This window comes from Electrona antarctica (genome assembly GCF_951216825.1).
Source record: "Electrona antarctica genome assembly, chromosome: 11".
In the NCBI taxonomy this organism is placed as follows: Eukaryota; Metazoa; Chordata; class Actinopteri; order Myctophiformes; family Myctophidae; genus Electrona; species Electrona antarctica.
Window position 1 is genome coordinate 23,263,051 of NC_136792.1, and position 15,098 is coordinate 23,278,148.

Genomic DNA, 15,098 nt, shown 5'->3' on the forward strand with positions numbered 1-15,098 from the left:
CCGATTCTACTACAGATTATTCTAATCTAGAACATATCACTCCAGTTTTAGCCGCTCTGCACTGGCTGTTTTTAGAATTGATTTTAAAATAATTTTACTTGTTTATAAAGCCCTTAATCTTGCACCCTCCTACCTCCATGACTGCCTGGCCTGCCTAAATATGTCCCAGGCCGCCACCTCAGGTCCGCCACTGCTGGACTGCTCGAGGTGCCTAAGGGAATGGTGTCTAACAAATACGGTGAGCCAGCTTTCTGCTTCTACGGGCCAACAGCCTGGAATAAACTTCCACAGCACCTTAGACAGGCAGCCTCTGTAGACAATTTTAAAACAGAGCTCAAGACCCACTTTGTTACCCTTGCTTTTGGCTGAGTTTGTATCTCCCTGCTGCTAGTTAATGTTTTTAATGTTTTTCATATTTATGTTTATGTAATGTTATATTAAGCTATTATTGATTTTTGCTTGGATTTTAATGCTGTTTTATCTTTCCTTTATTTGTTCTGTAAAGCACTTTACGCTGCATTATTGTCATGAAAGGTGCTCTATAAATAAAGTTTATTGTTATTATAATTATTATTACTACTGTAGTGTACTCCTGTACTGTGATGACTACAGAAAAAAGAGAAGACAACTAGAAAAAGTGCCCTTCTGGGCACAGGTCTCCACCAGGAGGATAGGACTGTGTGAGATGTTTGGCAAAATGTTTAGGAGTAATATAAACATGTTTGCCTTTGATGGCAATTGGATGATTTGAGGCATTTTGTTTTGCAAAAATCAACCTGTTGGTGGCGCTATAACAGGCCAATGTGAAAAGGGTGGGATATATTCCTCAGCCTAGTAAGAAAATGTGTGAAAGATTTCACGTAAATTGCATGCTGCGTTCATGATTTGAGGCTTTTGTTCAAAACGGGGCAATCTTGCAAACTGTGAAAGCCAATTATAGCCAATTAGGATGGAATATGAAATATCGGACAGATCCGACTTGAGCACATGACCATAGAGATACTGTGTAACGATTTGTGAGATTTTTGGACAGAATCTGGAGGAGTAATATCAAAAAATGTTTTTTACAAAAGTCGGCCTCCTGGTGGCGCTATAAAAGGCAGATGCGGAAAATGCAGGTCAAAGGTTTGTCCTTGGCCTCTAGGGAGTGAGCATGCAACGTTTCACGCAGATCGGTGCAGTTTTAGGTAAAAAATGTGAAAAGCTGCCTCATGGTGGCGCTATAACAGGCCGTTCTGGAAAATGCGGGGCAGAGGTTCATCGTTGGCATCCAGGGAGTGTGTGTGCAAAGTTTGGAGATTAGCTGGTAACGGACGGACGGAAGGACGGACGGACGGACGGACGGACACACACACACACACACGGACGGAGTGCAAAACATACTCTCTCCCCATGCCTTCGGCCTGGTGGAGACAATTAAGTAATGAAGTAACACTTACCAGGTTGACCTTGACCTGTTGTACCAACTGGAAAGAAACAAAACAATTGTACAGTTGATCACTTAACTTTCAGCATTAAATGGACTGAGAGAGGGGGGGAGAGAGAGAGAGATAGAGAGATAGAGAGAGAGAGAGAGAGAGAGAGAGAGAGAGAGAGAGAGAGAGAGAGAGAGAGAGAGAGAGAGAGAGATTTCAATTCAATTATCACATTATGATTCACTTATCCAGATGAACATCTCTCTTACCACCAGAGGGTACTGGAACGCCAGCTCCACCTATAATATAAACCACATGCAAGTGATCAGTTTGTGTTTCATAATGTAACTGAACTGAACTGAACACAAAATGATGTTGTAAGTTGAATGGGGAAAATTCGTAATCAAATGTACATCTGCTTACCAACACTTGTTCCACCTGTAAAAACAAACAAACACAGATAACAATGTATGGTAAATAGATGTCATACCATGTCCAAAATAATATGTATTATGTCTAAAGGAGTCAATCGAAGAACGTAATAGATTGTAAAAGCCCGCTAGATGCCCTTAGAGGCCACTAAATTACACACACACACACACACACACACACACACACACACACACACACACACACACACACACACACACACACACACACACACACACACACACACACACACACACACACACACACACACACACACACACACACACACACACACACACACACACAGTACTTAAGTTCTAAAACTGCAGTAGGCCTACAGTGTCTCTTTTTCTTGACTTTTTATGCCATGTAGTTTTAGTAGTAGTAGTAGTAGTAGTAGCAGTAGTAGTAGTAGAAGTAGTAGAAGTAGTAGTAGTAGTACTCACCACTAGGCTGAACAACTCCGGCACCAACTGTCAAAGCAACCAGTAATACAATTAAGATAGAATTTGTTGAGTCATGCTAATCAAATTAATGAATCAATTATAATACGTATAACAGTAGATTTTACTTACAGCCTGGTTTTGCTGATACAACAGGAGTACAACAAGGAAAGTAATAAGAACAATTAGCTAGATTTGTCCCACAGCAGAACATACACGTAAGATACATATTGTGTTATTTTTACACATTGCAAGTGCATGTAACTGTGGTTAAAAACATAAAAGCAATATTATAGATTTATGAATGTGGAAATTCAAATGACAATAACACACTTTGCAACAAAATAACTAAACATTTTTACTTGCCTGTATAACACATTATAGATAAGAGAAAACATTAGACAGACAAAACTACATTCTACTGTATAGGTCATATTCTATAGCAGGGGCATACACGTGCTGTATAAAAACTGTACTTGAAATCAAACTTCTATAAAGTTTCTATGCCGCTTTCATTGTAACAATGGTTTCAGTGAGATGACATTACAACTTGCAAAAATGATTAGCTCCCCTGCTATAGAAGTTTAAGAAATACTACAGCTACTCAGGGAAAAAGATAGTGAAAGAATTGGACAGTACATTATGAATAATAATTTGTGTGAAGGAATCAGATCAAACCATCATTATTTGTTGGGTGGAGAGGATTAATCAATTATCAATTATTATTAATGAATTAATTCATGATGAGCATTAAGCACAGCGAGCAGTTAGTAGAGACATGAAGTAGTGCGCAAGGAAACTATTGTAAAAGTTTAGCATAACATGACATCTGACAGTTGAGGTGTGGCTGACTGCATATCGTACCGAGTATCTCTACAACTGACATGTATACGTACTTTACGTAGATGTCCGTAAAGCTCAATCTGATGAGGAATTTGATAATTCATTCCATAGGAATTTGAAGAATGAACGTGCAGAATTTGGCAGAATTTCACAACATTTCAAGGAAAATGAATGAATGAAAGAAGGTCAGATGTTATGAAATGCTGAAATAAAGGTAAAAAAAAATAATAAAAAAATAAAAAAGCTAATACTAAAGCTAATATTAAACTAAATTAAATTATAATACAAGAAACCATATATTATTCCTGTGGTCTAGGGGTGTGAAATAAATATTGCAAGAAGCTTGCAAAATCTTGTAAGCAATGAACAGATCTCTCACAGAGCTAGAAACTAGAACAAGCCTTTCTCTGTAATGTTATAGGCCTATACAAGGTGGCCTCCCCAGCCATAGGCATAAGGGGATAATTTGCACACCGGTGTCTTTACATCCAAATTAACTTTTATATTCCACATTAACATTCAGCTCTGAACCTATCACAAATATAACAATATTTTTAATTCACTTTTTTTTTCTCTCCCTGAAATATTGAATAGCTGCCCACGCCTATCCCCCCAAAAGTCTTTTTTTCCAATGCGTCTCTGGTTTCTGGTTCATAGGGAGAGTTTTTATTCATAAACTTTGATTGGGCAGTCCTAGATAACAGGAATGACATTATGAGAATTCTTAAACCAAGTAGTAGTTAAATCAAATTCCACTTTGTTGCAAACAACAAGCCTTACTGGGCTGTGGGACCTCGGGGGCCTTGCCAGTTGTGGCATTAGGCGAGGGTTCAACTTCTGCCAAAAGACAACAGGTTCCAATTTGATCATACAGTACGTTGCATGAAAAAAACCACACAGAGGACAGGAGACTCACACACACACACACAGACACACGCACAGGTAAAAGCCTTTGCTGCACTTCCAATAGCAGGGGCGGGGCCATGAGGTATAGGCTACAAGCTAAAGGAATTTAATTGCTGGTAGCAGTAGCATTACAGTTAGGTCACTTTTAGGTCACAGGCGCAGTAAAACAAAAGTAAAGGTAATATAGGAATGAGGGCAGAGTGCTGGTGCAATGCACTCAAATGGTCAAACCATGGGTTGGGTTGCAATTGCCAGACAGCAGTGTGGGGGGTAATGCTACTACATGATGGTTAGCATTATTACGAGGGCGGCGCAAATATCAGTAATTTTAGGCATGTGTGCAATATGACAACTGTTTTAAAGTATTGCACAGTGACAACTAAAGTCTCTGTAATGTTTATGTTGTACTATTACTAAAAAATGATCTAAAATAAAGGAATTTAAGATCATTAAAGCTGCCAGAGTCCAGTGCATTCTGCCAACTTCCAGTCCAGGACTTGTCACTCTTCGCCTAGCACTTCGCCAATAGAAATCTATGTAGAAGAGCCACCATTGGACTGGCCCCATGAACTGACATGTCGTAACTCTGTCGTATTTAAATGGCTCTGGGACATTTCAACCACTACTCAGAATACCTATTGGACAGATGGTGGCGCTGAAACAATAAACTTTCATATTGGCCTACAACGTTTGAACCATACATTTCACAATTTTGGACATCTCCTAAACCGTAAGTCTGCTACTCAATCTTCTGTGAATCATTATTGGACAAATCACGTCACAACTGACATATTACTTATTTAAATTTGAAGATATTGACCAAGTGACCTTCAAAGGGGCATGATTCAAAACATAAATAGACCAAAGTCAACAACCTTCATCAGAAAATGTGCAGGATATGTTATATAAGTACCGTAATTTCTGGACTATAAGCCGCTACTTTTTTCCCATGCTTTGAACCCTGCAGGCGGCTAATCTATGGATTTTTACAGCTAACGGCCACTAGGGGACCTTCTAAATCTATCTCTATGGCCACCTGTGGTTTATAGTCCAGTGCGGCTTGGGTATGTACACATTTATTTTTTTCCCTAAATTTAGCTGGTGCGGTTTATATTCAGGTGCGGCTTATAGTCCGGAAATTACGGTACATGAAACATAGGCTACCCTGCATGTCAACAATTGGGGGATACTACAAAAGCAACTACAAATACTGATAACCCAAGAGTATAAATGGGCCAAAACAACTTTTTCAACGTCACAAAACAGTGTTTCATAACAATATAATTACTTTGTGTAAAAGTATTTTTAAATAACCCCAATATGGGGTGCAATCAGTTCTTTGGCAATCTATCATTTAAAAAGTAAGTCAATTGAATGTTTTTGTGTGGTGAAATGGGAAGTCTTGTCAAAAGCTACTGTATTTTAACTTCACTGTACCTGGGGCAGGCGTAATTTCAGGATGTAGCTCTTTTCCTATAAAAGAAAAAAAAGGTGATGCAACATCTCCAAGATGGTTCACACTTTCTGGTTTTGTCTGAAAATGGTTTTATGAAGAAAAAAAGGGGCGTGTTCTCTCCTCTGCGTCATCAGTGCCCATGTTGGCGAAAGGGCCTTTCTGTGTGGAGTTTGCATGTTCTCCCCGTGTCCCCTAGGGTAGGAACCCTCACAAAAAACATGCAGTAATCCTGGTCTCTAAACTACCTCTCCTGGCCAGCCGGGGCGCCTGATGGAGGAGAAAGGAACTGGTCAGAATAACGTGCTCCTTCCACGCCGCCACATGCTACGTCCGGCTGGGGAAACTCTCCCCTGTCAGGAGAATAAAGCAGCTTGGAAGGAAGCATGAGGCCAGTCCATACCCCCCCAGGTTGGCAGAGGAAGTGTAGCGCCCAGGATTACATTAGATAAGACACTGGGTGAAGAAATTGGTTGCAAAATCGTGGGATAAATTAAAAAAATAAAATAAAATGGTTTTATCCGTTTTCCGCATCTGTCTAGTGGGTGACAGGCTGACATCTAGTCAGCCTGTCACCCACAGGCTGACTAGAGTGTGGAACCACCTTTATGCTTGGTATACTTATAACAAAAACAATATAACTTTAACAGTGTGTGAGTGGAAGACTTCCACCGTTCCTTGTTTCACAAGATGGCTTAATGAGTTTGTATTTGTATCATTTAGGGATACACCGAAAGGGAAATTCTTGGCCGAAGCCGAATACCGAATATAGGAAACAGTTGGCCGAAAACCGAATACCGAATATCCGAATATAATTAATATTATATATCTTTTTTACTACCATTGCTGTCATGGCCGTACCTTAAAGCTACCTGATTTATGGCAAAATAAATGGTTATGGCAAAACTTCACTTAAATAATAATCACTATTATGGGTCCATAAAACATTTATTCAGCTCTTTTGAATGCATTAATTGCATACACTATATTCGGTGATATATTTTCTGCCTATTCGGGCCGAAACTGAATAGGCCGAAGCCATTTTCTGCCGAATATTTTCTGCGGCCGAATATTCGGTGCATCACTAGTATCATTGATGATTAATTTGAGTACATCTGGGGTCCCATCATGGGTCATCTTGACTCTCATGTACTGTATGTCCAGCCTTTGAATTGTGGTACTCATGATACTGTAGGTTAATTAATTAATTAATTAACTAATTAATGATGAAGCATGTTTATTAAGGATTATATTCTGGTGTTTGTTTGTTTTCGTGTTGTGCCTTGTGTCTATTGTTGATGTTCTTGTCTGATAAAATCAATACAAATTTGTATATATTTAAAAAAAAAGATTTCCAAATAGTCTCTTAGGGGCCGTGTCCACTAAGATGTTTTCTTTCCTGAGTGCAGTTGAATTGCCGTGTGAATACCAGCAGTGTGGCGTAGCGCAGAGCATTTATGTTGCGCCGTTTTCGTCTGCTTGAAGCTGCCTGAAAGCTTGAGCTGAAATATTTTCAACTCTGGCGTTTGGAAGCATTTTTAGACAAGCGCTTTGGCGTTTTCAGCTGGGGAAAAAAAAAGCCTCAGTGGACATGGACTTTACATAATAGTGTCATTGAAACCACACACTAAGGTGTACTGTAGCCTACCTGGTTTTTCAGCGGAGGGCAGCCCTGTGCCCGTTAGTCCTCCACCACCCAGATCTGCACCTGGTGTAGCTCCCGGCACAGGCAGTCCTACGCCTGTGATGCCCGCCCCGCCGGGACCAACTGAGGAAACATATTTTACCTTCTTTGAAGGGGACTTAAGTGACTTGTGTTTTGTTAGAAAGAAAATAACAAAGGTTACATTTGCATGGTCTCTGAGTTAAATGAAGAGAAAAGCATAGAAGACAGCTTACAGCTGTCACTTTGTCATTTTAGGTTACCTCCAATTCCAGTTCCAGTTCCTATTCCAGGGACCACTCCTGCACCTCCTACACCTGGGGCCACTCCTGCAACAAAAGGAACATTTTAATATCAGTTTGTTTTGTGCTTTTTACCCCATTTTCTCCACAATTTTGTCCCCAATTAATTCCTCCCCACACATCTGTGTGTTTAGTGTGCTGTTCTATCCTACAATGCTGTTCTATCCTACACCTGCCAGTGAGGAGCCCTCACCGGGAGGAAGTAGAGCCTCCGTCCTACTCCTCCCACCCAACACTTCCTACTGACAGGTGCCACCCCAGCCTGTACAGGAGTACATGCAGTTACAAATATTACCCTCACCGCGCGGCTTCCCTCCCCCGAACACGGGGCAATTGTGTTCCCATAGATAGATAGACGCTCAACAAAGCCGGATGCACCCATGGATACCCCAGCTCAGACTCTAGGGTAGTTGCCAGTCTCTCATGGCTCAGAGTAGAGGAGAGGTTGGCATGCAATTTAGTGAGTTTCTTTAGGAATATGTGTCATAGTAAACAACCGGTTTGTCTGTATTCACAAATACAGTATGTGAAAGGTCGTCATGCTACCAGGCAGGCTACTAGTGATCACATGGTCAAAGAAAAACCCAGAACAAATGTGGTTTGCAGATCTGTAATGTTCAGGGCCATTACAATATGGAACACATTACCCACTATAATCACGGAAGCACCCAGTAAGTCTAGTTTTAAGAGGCTCCTTAAAAGACACCTAATCAATTACCCCAATTTTAATTTAATTTAAGGGGTTGTCTTGTTTAGTGTTCTTTTTTTTGTACTTTTAATGTCTTGAATGTATTTGTATTATGAATGTATTTTTGCATGTATGTTTTACATGTACACATTGTGTTGTGTTATTTTTATTGTGTTGTGTTATAATGTATTGTTTGTCATGGACCCCAGGAAGAGTAGCTGCTACTTCGGTGGCAGCTAATGGGGATCCATATGAATCAAGAATAAAGAACAAAGTGGGCTACTTTACCACTGTGCCACCCAAGTGCCCTAAGTCAGTGGTTCCAATTTTCACTAGTTTGGGTCACAGGAAGACTTCACATTTCTCTTTTGGGTCATGAGCTAAAAGGTTGGGGAACCACTACCCTAAGTCAGGGGTTCTCAACGTTTTTGGCCGGGGACCCCTGGAAATGCTTTGGCAATGTCTCGGGACCCCCGCCCCGCCCCCTCCCGACCCCCAATATAAATTGACTGCTACAATAACCTTAAACCATTTTGGGCGGGAACCCCTTTTGGTGTTTTAAGCATTGTTATAATTTAGCTATTGAAAAATAGCAGATCTACAAGCTCATAGCGCGCCACCGAGTGGCGCGCTACGAGCTTGTAGGTCTGCTATTTTTGAGAAATCGTGAAAATAAAATTTAATTTTTAATTCTTTTTAATTTATTTTTTTTGAAAATAATTTGGGGACCCCCTAAAATATTTTGGCGACCCCCCGAGGGGTCGCGACCCACGGGTTGAGAACCCCTGCCCTAAGTGAATAATTGTAACACCTTTACACAAGTAGAGGTTTTTGTGTCCAATTCACAGGGGCGGCGGTGGCTCAGGGGTAGAGTGCCTGGATGGTAACCGTAAGGTTGCCAGTTCGAACCCGGGCTCCCCCAGAGTTACTGTCGAAGTGTCCTTGAGCAAGACACTGAACCCCTAATTGCTCCCGATGTGCTAGTTGGTGCCTTGCATGGTTTCCGCTGCCATCGGTGTATGAATGGGTGAATGTAATGCACAATCTCTGTAAAGCGCCTTGGATAAAGGCGCTATATAAATGCACCATTTACCATTTACAGAAGTTTGTTGTGTCCAGGATTACCATGAATGAATCAATCAGGTTTTACAACAATAGGTAAGAGTGGATGAAAACATTCTGGAGCCAAGTACAACATGTATTTAATAGTAGCAGCATTCACTTAATAGCACCTTATTATATCAAATGGTGATAAAACTTGATGGAATCAATGATGGCTGTTGGCTGTATCTATCAAAGCATTGATAGCTTATTTTCCTTACCATATTTCGGTGGTTTCACACCCCCTGGATAACCTGCAAAGAAACAAACCCAAAACATTTTATTTTTGTTTTTTTATTGAAGTTGTGACTAAACAACTAAACAAGATTGCAGACTAAACAAGATATGTTTAGCATCTAGCCAATCTTGTGAGTATTTGCTGAAAATGCAAAGCCAGAGCAATCTTGCTTCACCATTTTGACAAGCATTTTCACTCTTAAGGTCTCCACACGCGCAAATCGGATGCGAATTCTAGCGGCGTTTCTCCATCGGTTTTCCGAAAAACGCGGCCGGTGTGCAACCACCTTTACTGTGGGATCACCATATTTTCTGTGCTGGTTCACGTTTTTATGCTCCATCATGCAACAGTATTGCACACCGATCTACAAGCTCATTGTGAGATTGTGGATCTGCAATTTTCAGTTGAATGTTCACCTCATATAACAGATAATATAGAATCAAGCTATACTGTGCTATGAATCAGGCCAGATTTTAACATCATATCCTAGACAGGATGGGGAAAAACATGGACGGCTAGGGCATTCACATAGTTATTTCTGAATGAAAACATCACACATTTTTTATTATTTTCCGACCGAATGAGTATGAAATACTATGAAATGAAAAGGTTTAAAGGGTTCATGCACTGCTCCAAATTTCGAAGCAATGCACGAATTAATGAATTTTTACATGAATGTAGGTTCATCACTTTGATTGTCTTTCATGATGTATTACCTCCAGCTCCCACTCCTCCTGGCAAGAGACCAGCGACTCCAGCTCCACCTAATACTCCTCCTGCTCCTCCCACTCCTCCTGGCAAGTGACCAGCGACTCCGGCTCCACCTAATACTCCTCCTGCTCCTCCCACTCCCACACCCGTTCCTGCTCCTCCTGCAACTCCTGTGTACAGGAATTCATGTAGTTAATATCGATATAAATATACCACTGAAGCAAAGCAAAGAAATTACATCAAACACTTTCTTTACATGTGAATTCATAATGTCAGATAATATTCATTACCATATTTAGCAGCTTTGGCAGCAGCAGAGTATCCTCCACCTCCTACTCCTCCTGGTACTCCACCTGGAACTCCTCCTGCTCCTCCCAGAGCTCCTTGACCTCCTAGGCCTGCACCTCCTGCTACCTGACCTGCTCCATGTCAGTTGAACAGTGTTGTGGATCAATTCACTGCTTGGGCTGCAACTATCCATTATTTTCTAAGCGATTGTTCTAATGATTAGTACTTCCCCACTTGTTTGTAAACCTATTGATTTTAGTCCATAAATAGATCATGCAGTTTAAATCTTTGATTTGCTACTTCCATACCATCTGTTTTGTCACCTCGGTAGGGTATCCAGAATAGAGACACGTTGTCAATCATAACCGTGGACTCAATTTATTGCGATTAGCACTGTAGAGACTAGCGTTGACACAGCCTAAGTACACCAGTGTTGCTTTACTCATACAGTGTATGTGTTTGTTTACTTCTGGTACCGTATTTAGCAGCCTTGGCAGCAGCGTATCCTGCTGCGCCTCCCAGTGACCCTTGACCTCCCAGACCTGCTCCTGCTCCTATACGAGGAGGAAGAAGAAGAAGAAGAAGAAGAAGAATAAACAACCACGTTTGATCTAGTTATAGTGCTTGGCGAGGTTAACATTATGTGTGGTATATTACAAATGACACTTAGGGACAGGGTAGCTACTATAACAACTATATAAATAACTCTGACTATATGACAACAACATTCAACAATCAACATTATATCTGATACTATATATATCTTGAATACTTGAATCACATTCTCACTCACCATATTGGGGCAGAACACCAGCTGAAACAAAAGCCAATGCAAACATTAGTGTCAAAAACTAATCACATTTGTAGGCTACTTCTAATCATTAAATACATTATGAAAGTACTACTAGTGTAGTACTCAAGGATGATGCTTACCAGGAAGTCTGCCCGCCCCACCAGCTCCTGTAGCACAACACAAACAAAAAGTACTTTGGCTCTATGTGGTCTGCTCGTTTTTCCCTACATCATCTCTTCACCAAACATAGCTGATCTACAAGCGCACAACACATCACTGTCAATAAATAGGACATGCAGTTTAAATGTTTGATTTCAAATTTTAGATTCTGTTACCGTATTTAGCAGCCTTGGCAGCGGCGTATCCCGCTGCGTATGCGCCTCCCAATGACCCTTGACCTCCTAGACCTGCTCCTGCTCCTACGAGGAGGACATGACAATAATACAATGTATTAGTGGACATAGGTATTTAACAACTATAAAAATAACAACTCTGACTGTATGACAACAGATTAACATCATCAACATTATATCTGACACTGTCTTGAATCACTTGAATCACATTCTCACCATATTGAGGCAGAACACCACCAGCTGAAACAAAAGCCAGTGTCATAAACATTAGCATCAAAACTCATCTGATTTGTGATTCTAGTCAATAAATATGTTATATAAAAGTAACATATTAACACTTGTAAAAATATGTGTAGTACTCGAGGACGATGCTTACCAGGAAGTCCACCCGCTCCGCCAGCTCCTGTAGCACAAAACCAACCGCATTAAAATATGTTACCTTACACAATATACACAAAGCCTCTCTACCCGTTCAGTCTCTCTACTCATTCAGCTATGGACTGGCAGCCCTAAATGGACCTGCTACTGTACCTCCTGGTCTTAAGAATCCTCCACCACCTAGTGCTCCACCACCAGCGCCCGGAACACCGTAACCGACCCCTGTCTGGCCACCAGCACCGGGTCCGAGACCTGCCAAAAACCATGAGAAAATATGACCCTCAATGAAAATACAGATACATTCAAGCTTCTTTTTTGAGCCCCTCCTATATTCAGCTATAGTGTAGATTCTTGTCCTAACACAAACATTAAATGCCATTGAAAATGAATGGAGAATTTACGTCATTATGTAGACGAGCAAATCGGGTATTGTCCTAACACAAAGTGACAATGAATGGACAATGATAAGGGTGCCCCTCACTTCACACGGGTGTGATTTTAATTTTAATGAATGAATACCGTAATTCAGCTCCTGTAGCACAAAACCAACCGCATTAAAATATGTTACCTTTCTGTCTGCGATATGCATTTTGCCATCGGAGGTATGTACTGTAATAATCTTTAATGTATCGATACTGCTAGATCTTCTTCAATTCCTGAAGATGATCCAGCAGGGTCGAAATGTTGACTGAGCAATAAAACAAGAGCAGCTGACCAGTGTTGCAGACTTATTATTTTTTTACTGTTGATCATTGTTTGTCCAGCACCTTTGTTTTGTAATCCTAAAGGACCATACCAGCAGTCTGGCATGTTTAGTCCATTGACTACACTAAGTATGATTCATGGTATGGGCCACATGGCTCGTGATTCGTCGTGAACGGTTGGTTCTCAAAGCTACCAATTTACTTACACCAACGTTGCTTTAGTTTACATACATCAGGCATTGGATTGATTACGTCTGGTACCGTATTTAGCAGCCTTGGCAGCAGCGTATCCTCCTGGTCCTCCTTGACCTCCCAGACCTGCTCCTGTTCCCACTAGAAGAAGCAGAAGAAGAAAAAGAAGGAGAAGAAAGAATGAGAAGGAGGAGAAGAAGACTAAACATATTTGGAAGGTACCAGCGCCTGGAAATATAAGAAACATATGTTGTGGCAAATGTTGTTTTCCCCTCTGCTATGATGAGCTTCTGAAGCCTAATTTATACTCTGTAGTGTGACGCTGTCAAGTGTCTTGCTCAGGGACACCCAGGACAGAGGACCAGGTGGTGTGAAGTGAATATATCGCTACACTACACTACACGGCTGGGATTAATGCCTCGGACACATTGCCGGGGCTCGAACCTGCATGGGACCATCTGTTTCCCAGGCAGGCAAACTCTGTACCCGTTCAGCTATGCCCGTTGACAGAATTGTATTGAGAGAATGGCCCCTTGAGATGCAGCATCTCGTTTTAGAGGGGGTCCAAATATATACATAAGTAAAACATTACATACAGTACAAATACACAATTTGTATACATCAACACATAGGTGAAACATGACATACAGTACAAATACACAATACACACACAGACAGCCATGGGGTGGCTATGGGCTGGCAGCCCTAAATGGACCTTCTACTGTACCTCCTGGTCTTAAGAATCCTCCACCACCTAGTGCTCCACCACCAGCGCCCGGAACACCGTAACCGACCCCTGTCTGGCCACCAGCACCGGGTCCGAGACCTGCCAATAACCATGAGAAAACATGACCCTCAATGCAAATTCATACAAGCTTCTTTTTTGAGCCCCTCCTATATTCAGCTATAGTGTAGATTCTTGTCCTAACACAAACATTAAATGCCATTGAAAATGAATGGAGAATTTACGTCATTATGTAGACGAGCAAATCGGGTATTGTCCTAACACAAAGATTAAATTCCCATTGACAATGAATGGACAATGATATGGGTGCCCCTCACTTCACACGGGTGTGATTTTTATTTTAATGAATGAATACCGTAATTCATACTTATGCCTAACATGGGGAGGCCAGGTTAAAAGTGGGTAAATTTGTCAGTGAATATTGAATTTAACCAATAGGCTATTAACAAGAGCTTGTGACTAAATAATAACAATTGGAACACAGGTTCTTCCTTTTTCCCCATTTCCTGAAAATGGTTTTGGACATTGGCCTACAAGGTTTCTCCCTGACAGCAACAATAATGCTAACTAACTAGCTAGCTGGGCAGACAGTTCAGTTCAGTACAAATCAGATCTTTAATATGACTTGACTGTTTGTCTGCATACCGTATTTAGCAGCTTTGGCGGCAGCAGCAGCAGCTCCGGCACCTCCCAGGCCTGCTCCTGCACCTCCTGCTCCCAGGCCTGCTCCTGCACCTCCTGCTCCCAGGCCTGCTCCTCCTGCCCCTAGCCCTGCTCCATTCAAGATAAGCATGTAAAGTGTGTGAATCAATTAACCCACATTGCATATTTCAAAAGATGTATCAACAACCGTGAAAACATATTAGGTGAGCACTTCTAGGAGAGTATAGCTCAATACAAAGCCTCTGCCTGAAGGCGATGAGACACGTTTGTGAGTGACGACGACAACCACCACAGAATGGTCCTGCGATGTCTGAATACACAAATCCAATCTGACCACTTGAAAATGTACTTGCAAATAACAGTGAGGAATGACCTAAAGATCGGATTTGAGGAACAAATCATATTTTCCGGCGGTCTGAACAAAGCCCAGACAGACCATTTCTTTGGCAGTGTGTGGTTGACCTTCTATTTTTGGATGAGTCCCAGCACCTGTGTCAACAATTGACATCACCAGTGCAGATAGCAGATTTGGTTCAGACCAGACATCCTCTTTCACAGCTAATAATTTTTTCCCATTGACATGATCAAGCTTTGTAGTCTCCTGGCAACACCTTGGAAATATGTTACAACTTGTTAACATTGTTAAAACCAGCACCGTTGCTACAACTAACACTGCTGTGATGAAAAGACACCTGAGTAATTAAAGCTCTCGATTTACGGTCATTGTTTTGCTCTCGTTTGTGTGTGTGTGTGCGTGTGCGTTGTTTTCGTGACAGACTACACATTTTGG

General features: G+C 41.3%; 1 protein-coding gene across 1 annotated transcript in view; it reads right to left on the reverse strand.

Moving 5' to 3' along the window:
• elna (elastin a) overlaps positions 1 to 15,098 on the reverse strand; it is a 122,095-nt gene that overhangs the window by 18,523 nt on the left and 88,474 nt on the right. The window contains exons 25-36 of the mRNA XM_079513757.1: positions 10,483 to 10,611; positions 10,306 to 10,362; positions 10,198 to 10,245; positions 9,465 to 9,497; positions 7,416 to 7,481; positions 7,138 to 7,257; positions 5,474 to 5,509; positions 2,420 to 2,431; positions 2,291 to 2,317; positions 1,839 to 1,853; positions 1,685 to 1,714; positions 1,440 to 1,466 (exon numbers count right to left, since the gene is read on the reverse strand). Of these exons, the coding sequence (XP_079369883.1) occupies positions 1,440 to 1,466; positions 1,685 to 1,714; positions 1,839 to 1,853; positions 2,291 to 2,317; positions 2,420 to 2,431; positions 5,474 to 5,509; positions 7,138 to 7,257; positions 7,416 to 7,481; positions 9,465 to 9,497; positions 10,198 to 10,245; positions 10,306 to 10,362; positions 10,483 to 10,611 (600 nt within the window). The remainder of the gene's footprint in view (positions 1 to 1,439; positions 1,467 to 1,684; positions 1,715 to 1,838; positions 1,854 to 2,290; positions 2,318 to 2,419; positions 2,432 to 5,473; positions 5,510 to 7,137; positions 7,258 to 7,415; positions 7,482 to 9,464; positions 9,498 to 10,197; positions 10,246 to 10,305; positions 10,363 to 10,482; positions 10,612 to 15,098) is intronic.